General features: G+C 43.0%; 1 protein-coding gene across 1 annotated transcript; it reads right to left on the reverse strand.

Moving 5' to 3' along the window:
* Positions 1–6,464: 6,464 nt before the first annotated feature.
* On the reverse strand, positions 6,465–7,403 carry LOC126074749 (olfactory receptor 9-like). The gene has a single exon (XM_049881570.1). The coding sequence runs from the start codon at positions 7,401–7,403 to the stop codon at positions 6,465–6,467; it is 939 nt and encodes a 312-aa protein (XP_049737527.1).
* Between the last annotated feature and the right edge of the window lie 570 nt (positions 7,404–7,973).

Raw genomic sequence — 7,973 nt, forward strand, 5'->3', positions numbered from 1 at the left:
TTCGTTTCCCATTCAACACATTGTACACAAAGTGTTCCATGACATTGATTGCAACCCTCACAGGGTCAGCACTCTCCTCGATTTTGCCCTGGGTTCCCCGTTTTCTTTTGTCTGGTTTTCCTACCCCTTCCTCCCTTCTTATTTTTATTTTTGGACAAATGTTGCCATTTTGGTCTCATATAATTGTTTGTTCTATGGAGCACATTCTTTTTGGGTGTTATTGTTTATTTTATAGGCCTGCCTATTGCTTGGTTAGAAAGTGGTCTCAGAGAATGACTGCAATTTCAAGTCAGAGGGGTAGAATAAGGCCACAGTCTCAGGGGGTCCTCCAGTCTCTATCAGGCCAGTAAGTCTGGCCTTTTTTTTTATGAATTTGATTTTTTGTTCTACACTTCTCTTCTGCTCTGTCCAGGACCCTCTATTATGATCCCAGTCAGAGGGGTCAGTAGTGGTAGCCAACTACCCTGTAGTTCTTCTGGTCTCAGGGTCACGTAGGCTGTGGTGCATGTGTTCTGTTTGTCCTTTGGAGTAATTGCTCCCTTGAGCCTTTGGTTTTTTTCACTGTCCTTTACTCCAGATAAGAAGAGACCACTCGTACAATTCATTTTTAATGTAAGAATAATTTCTATTGATTTCATAGTTCATCTTTATTGCTCTTGTTTTATATTTCATCATTTTCATCTTGATTTTCTCCCAGATCTTTAATAAATAAATTTAAAGACAACAAAGGAAAGCAATTTCATGTACATCTAAATCAGGCATCTATGACTTCTCACTTTTTATTGAAACACCCAGTACATCTTTTCAATTTTTAGTTAAAATGAAGTATTTGAGCTTTACCAAATACTTATTCCCATTAAAAAAAGAAATAAACAGTATATTTATAACTTTATATGCTAGTGCATTATCAAGTACATTTCTGACAGGAGGGAACTTTTTTTTTTTTTAACATATAGGATGAGAATCAAATCCTTGCTAAAATTTTACACATGTAATGATTGGAAGTTTTGTTTTGTTTTGTTTTGTTTCCCATAGATTGCTGGTGGGAATGCAAAATGGTACAGCCACTCTAGAAGACAGTTCATCAGTTTCTTACAGAGTTAAACATAGTCTTGCCTTTCAGTTCAACAATTGCACTCCTAGGGATTTACCCAAATGAGATGAAAATGTATGTGCACATAAAAACTTACACACAAATGTTTACAGAAGTTTTATTCATAGTTGCCAAAAATTGGAAACAACCAATTTTTTTGTCCTGCAAAGATAAATGGGTAAACAAACTGTGGTACATACATGCAGTGGAGTATTATTCAGCAATAAAAATAAATTAGCTATCAAGCCACGAAAACACATGGAGGCACCTTTAACGCATATTGCTAAGCAAAAGAAGCCAGTCCAAAAAAGCAACCTACTGTATGATTCCAACTATATGACATTCTGGAAAAGACAAAACTATAGAAACAGTGAAAAGATCAGTGGTTGCTAGGGGTTCAGAGGGAGGAAAAAGGAATGAATAGTTGGAGCACAGGGCATTTTTAGACCAGTGAAACTATTAAGCATTTGTCAAAACCCATAGGATTGTACAACACGAAGAGTGAACCCTAATGCGAACTATGGACTTTAGTTAATAATAATGTATCAGTATTGGTTCACCAATTGCAACAAACTTACCTCAGGAATGCAGGGAGGAGGGGTAAATGGGAATTCTCCGTACTCCACACAGTTTTTCTGCAAACCTAAAACTTCTCTAAAAAATAAAATCTATTTTCAAAACAATTCAATTATGACACCTGCTGGTAATCAATTGGTTTGGTTTGTGTCATAGGAATCCATCACCATGAGTCTTTGTGGGAGACAGGGCTTCACCCCCCCCCCCATAGAAGCCAACAGTGTCAAGATATTGTCTTTCCCTAAACTCTTGCAGCCAACACACGGACCTGCAACCTTAGCTAGTCCTAATGGATGCATCTGTCTAAGACTTTGAATCAGGTATGACTGATAGAAAGAAGCAGAGGGAAGTTTACAATTCATTTTGGTGATGGCAACAATGGCAGCATGCAGGGCCCAGAGGCAGCAGCACCAGACAGTACAGAGGAGGCACCAAAGACCAGCAGCAACAGTGCCAACAGCATCCTTACCACACCATCCCTGTGGTACAATCTTGGCTATGCTTCTGGCCTCCCAGCTTCTCTTGGTTTCTGATCATTTTCCAAGCCTGGTTCTCCAGGATTCCTTTCAATTCTGTGAGCTACCAGAGTCAGCTTTTCTCCATCCCATAATTGTTTACCCACTACCCCTTTCCTTCTCTCTTGTGCTCCATAGGGACTGACGCATCTGATCCCTTCTGGGTTATCCCCACTCATAACTTCCCCCAGAATTTCCTCTTTTCCAAATCCCACATGTAGTTTTTCCCAATCGTAATTTAACATAGCACGTTTTAAACTTTCCAACAATATTAAGAGAATTTTTTTAGTGAGGAAAGTCTCAAAATTTTAAGACCTCTAAAAACCTCAATGAAAGTTATCATTGAAGCTCATTGGAATGCAAATGATAGTAGTAGCAATCATTAAAAAAAAAAAAAAAAAAAGGATGAAACCTGTTGTCATTGAGTCAATTCTGACTCATAGTGACTCTATAGGACAGAGTAGAACTACCCCATAGGGTTTCCAAGGAGCACCTGGTAGATTCGAACTGTTGACCTTTTGGTTAGCAGCCGTAGCTTTTAACCACAACATCACCAGGGTTTCCAGTAGCAGTTTTAGTAGTGATTAAAATAGATTAGTTAACACTTTACTGTACCGTGTACTGAGGAGCCCTGGTAGTGCAGTGATTAAGAGCTCAGGCTGCTAACCAAAAGGTGGGCAGTTCAAATCTACCAGCTGGTCCTTGAAAACCCTATGGGGCAGTTCTATTCTGTCCTATAAGGTCAACATGAGTCAGAATCTGCTTGACAGCAATGGCTTTTTTTGTTTGTTTTCTTGGGGGCAGGGAGTGCTATGCAGTTTTCTTATACCTGTTCATTTATCTATTCAATGAATATTTCTTGAACATATATACTATGTCCAAGAACTATTGTAGGCATGAGGAATACACTGCTCAACAACAACAAAAAAGAAAGACAGGCAAAATCCCCACCCTTACGGGACACGCATTTTAGTAAAGGGAGAGAAAGCATAAACTAATAAACAAGTTAATTTCGGGTAATGTCAAGTGATGTAATAAGGAATGACTGGAGAAGGCTACCTTTAATCCTTACAACAATCCTGTGAATCAGAGAAACTATTATAGTCACTATTTTACAGATGAGGAAATTAAGGCATAAAAATTTTTTTTAAAACTGTCCCAGATACTTAAGTGACAGTCAAGATTTAATCTGAAGCCTGCCTAACACAAAGAGCCACATTCTAAACCACTGTGCTTTATTGCTGCCTACAACCCAGGCTTCTGGTCAACATTCCTTAGCCAGCTCCATTGTCATCTTAGTTGATCCAATGCTGCTATAATAGAAACACCACAAATGGTTGGTTTTAACAAACAGGATTTTACTTTCTCACAGTTTAGGAGGCTAGAAGTCGGAATTCAGGGTGTCTGCTTGAGGGAAAGGCTTCATTCTCTGTTGGCTCTGGAGGAAGTTCCTTGTCTCTTTGAGCCTCGCTCCTGGGCGATCTTCAAGTAGCTTGGCATCTTTCTTCCCCCATCTCTGCTTCTCAATTGCTTGTTTAATCTCTTTTATATCTCAAAAGACATTGGCTCAAGACACACTTTACACAAATCCTGTCGCATTAAAATAACAAAGACAAGCCACTCCCAAGTGGAGTTATAACCACAGGCACAGAGGTTAGGATTTATAACATATATTTTGGGGGGACACAATTCAATCCATAACAATAGTCTCTGTTTTCAGACTTTGCACTAAAAGAAAGGACCTTATTCTATACTTTGGTGCACCTTATTCCCAAGGATAGACATGGACTCCTCCGACCGGTCTTCCATATCCTCTTTTGCACTAATAGGAAGGCCAAGATTCACACGAGTACTAAGAGTGAGTACCTGGCTGCACCAAGGACTCACATCAGAAAAAAATACTTTTTTCCCAGGCAGCTTTCTTTTTCCCTAGTGGAGGTGGTCAGGGTTTTCTACTTAGATCCTCACCTTCATCTGCAGTTCCAGCCCTGTTCGGACAACACACGGGAATAGGGTTGCCAGGTTAGCAAATGAAAATACAGGACACCTAGTTAAATAACAATTTCAGATAAACAACAAATAATTTTTTAGTATAAGTATGTTTCAAATATTTCTTTCCCCAGATAAAATGGTGCTGGATCCCTCTGGCCAAATATTTCATGAGGCATAGTTATACTAAAATACTATTCGTTAATTTTTTATCTTGCAATCCTACCTGGAGACCCTGAAAATAGAGGCCTTTATCCTCCAGAACTGACGACTGCTGTCTCAGGCAAGAGAGCATGAAACCACGTAGAACTGAGCCAGCCCAACTCCCTCATATCCTCTTCCTCTTAGTATTCTTGTCTTGTTCAGATACCAAATTTGCCAGGAAGTGCTTACTGGGGTCTAACCCTGATACTCCATGTTGTACTTTCAGTCCAAATATGTCTCACCTAGACCTCGGTAAACTGAGGGAAAGTGAGCTTGCATTCTCCTCATAGATCCTTTCTGCAACATGAGAATATTAAACTTCATACCTCCCCTATCCTTCTCTTCCATGGGCCACCTAACCTCACCTCATTCCTGACTCTTAGTACATTTCCCTGACCTGAAAGTTGTGAGAAAGGGCCCTCAATTGAACTACTTAAAAAAAAAAAACAAACCCTTTGCCTTCGAGTCAATTCTGAGTCTTTAAGACAGAGTAGAACGTCCCCAATAGGGTTTCTAAGGAGCGCCTAGTGGATTCAAACTGCCAACCTTTTGGTTAGCACCCAGGCTTAACCATGACACCACCAGGTTTCCCAACTGGACTATAAAGCAATAAAAATTCTTATGGAGGGCAATTTGGCAACATGTTTCAAAATCTCTAAGGTCGTGCATGCCTTTTGACTCAAGAATTCCATTTCTAGAAGTTTGTGCTAAGAAAAAGCACAAAGAAGTATAAAAAGACATAAGTGTGATGAGAGCTATCTCAGCAATACTTATAGCAAAAAAGAAAAAATTCCAATAATAGGAGATTGCTTGAAATTATGGTACATCCACATAGCAGAATATTATATGAATATTAAAATCATGTTTTAGAAATCTGCCAATGTGGTAAAATGTTACAGTATAGTTTAATAAAGTGTAAAATAAAGACTACAGAGCAGTTTTGAAAATATAGCCCCATTTTTTAGTTTTTAAAAATATGTACACATATGCAGAGGAAAAACAGACTGGAAAAATTTCCCAAGGATATTATTAACTCGAAAATGTTAACAGTTATTTTCTTTTCTTCTGGATGCAAAACTCTTTGCGATTAACATGTACTACTTTTGTAAACTGGCAAAGAAAATCAATGTCATTTTAAAGGCCCTCAGTTAGTGGGCCTTGAGAGCAATTTCCCTGTTTGCACTGCTCCTCCCTGTGGCTTCTTGTTGAAGGAGAGCTTACAAACAAGCAAGAACTGGTTTCCCAAGAGGGGTAAAATGGCGCTGAATCCCTCTGGCCAACAAACTAAGGTGGGCTCCAAGTGGAAATAATGGACAGTTTCCAAGAAACAAGAGAATTCCAGGGGAATTCTAAGGGCCAGATCAGAGTGAGGGCAAAGAGATGGATGGCGCCTTTCTACTGGAACTGAGAGCAGCACCTAGGACCAGGGAGAAAATGAAGAGCAGTTCAGCCAGGGAGAAAGAAAGAATACCAACACCTCAGTGATCCCAGGAGGCAAGTTGTAAGTCAGGAACAGAGCAACTGGGCAGGTGCCTCCAGACCCAAAGCAGCACCAACCTAGACTCAGTGTTTGTACTGCCAAAGCCAGACCAACTACTCCCTGCTCCTGTTCCTTGCCTGCCGCCCAGTGCCCAGACTTTGCTCCTGGAGTAAAGAAGCTCCTGTTGCACCCAACACAGCTGAGAGACAAAGGCTTGTAGAGCAGACTCTGGCAGAAGGAGGTAGAGCAATGTCTCCCGGAATCAGAGCTCCAGGAGGGTGCCCTGAGCCTCAGGAAAAACCAGGAATTGCTTACTCATCACACAAGATCATCACATCCACATTCCCTCCTCAATCACCCTTCAAGTGCATCCTTCCCCAGCTCTGCCCCTACGAACAAGTCAAGTCAAGGCCATTAGAACAGGCTCCAGAGGAAGAGCTCTGAGCAGCAGGTTGGTGCTTTCGGCCCTTTAGCTGAGCAGTACAGGGGACCCCACACTCAGACAACACAGAGCAGGCCAGAGCTTTGGGTACTGCAAATTGCCAGCATTTTCCTCCTCCTCGAACATGTCCAAGGATCAGGCCCTTAACTCCAGAACTCAGGGGAATCATGGACCCCAAAGGTGTCTCTTCACCAGCCGCCTCATGGCCCCAGTCACCTCTTTGTTCCTCAGAGTGTAGACAAAAGGGTTGAACATGGGGGTGACCACTGTGTAGAAGAAGCCAAGGATCTGATCCGTGTCCTGAGAGGCATCAGCCCAGGGCCTCATATAGGCAACAGTCCCAGTCCCAAAGAAAAGCAAGACCACAAACAGGTGGGAGGAACAGGTAGAGAAGATCTTTTGACGTCCTTGGGATGTCGCGACCCCAAAGATGGTGGTAAGGATACAGGCATAGGAGGCCATGATCAGTAAGAAAGGGGTCACGATAAAAGCTATTGTGACAGCAAGATTCCCCACTTCACCCCAGAAGGTGCTTGCACTCTCCAGTCTCAGCACAGGCAGGATGTCACACAGGAAGTGGTGGACGGTGTTTGTGCCATGGAAGGGCAGGGTGAAGATGCAGATGGAGTGAGCGGTGCCAGTGATGATACCCATGAGGTAGGAGGCCCCCACCATACTCACACAGGCTCCCCGGTTCATCAGGGTGGTGTAATGCAGGGGCCGGCAGATGGCAGCATAGCGGTCATAGGCCATGACTGTGAGCAAGCAGCATTCAGCAATGCCAAAGAGGGCAAAGAAATACAGCTGGGTGAAGCAACTGGCAGGTGGGATGGTAGGGCAGGAGGAAAGGAGGTCGACCAGCATCCGAGGCACAGTGGTTGTTGTGTAGAGGATCTCCACCATGGAGAAGTGGCGAAGGAAGAAATACATGGGCGAGTGCAAGGCAGGGTCTGCCAGTGTGAGGAGGATGATCAGGACATTGCCCAGCAAGGTCACCAGATAGATGCAGAGCACCCCACAAAACAGGGGCACCTGGAGGGATTCAAAACTTGAGAACCCCAGCAAAACAAACTCAGTCACTACTGTGCCATTACCACACCCCATGCTCCCAAGGCCAGACTGAAGGAGGGGGACAAGGGAGGGCTCATGCACCTCCAGGAGGCAGCCAGGCAGAGAAAAAGACTCCAGCTACAGCAGGAAAGACAAGGGAGAATCCACAAGAACATTCCAGCTCTCAGGACTGGGATGAGTAAGCAACAGGGTTGCTAGTGATTCTCTCCCAGAAAACCCCTCAGAACAGAAAGAAGAAAAATGAGGGACAGGGCTCTCTAGGGAAGAGTGGCAGACCTTCCTTAAGGCTGGGAACTTTGATGGACACAAGGGAGGTTTGTTCCATTCACACTGAGTACTGGGAGCACAGAGCTGGGACTAGTAGGAGAGCTCCCTTGGAGAACTAAAGGGGCTGAGGATATGGGCAGAAATATAGATAAGCAGACAGAATAAATAAAGCTGACAGAAGGAGACAGAGAAAAATGGAGCCACCGTGAGGCAGAGAGCAGAAGCGAGAGCAAGAGCAAGTAAGAAAGAGGAGACACAGGATCAAAGGCTACAGAGAGAGGGCAGGTGGGACTTTTACCTACAAATCCAGCTCCCATGGCCCTCAGGGTACCCCCT

This window comes from Elephas maximus, chromosome 4, assembly GCF_024166365.1.
Source record: "Elephas maximus indicus isolate mEleMax1 chromosome 4, mEleMax1 primary haplotype, whole genome shotgun sequence".
Taxonomy (NCBI): domain Eukaryota; kingdom Metazoa; phylum Chordata; class Mammalia; order Proboscidea; family Elephantidae; genus Elephas; species Elephas maximus.

Bases quoted from the DNA above. Each gene is read 5' to 3' on its own strand.
- LOC126074749 (XM_049881570.1), bottom strand. From the start codon at position 7,403: ATGGGGTGTGGTAATGGCACAGTAGTGACTGAGTTTGTTTTGCTGGGG.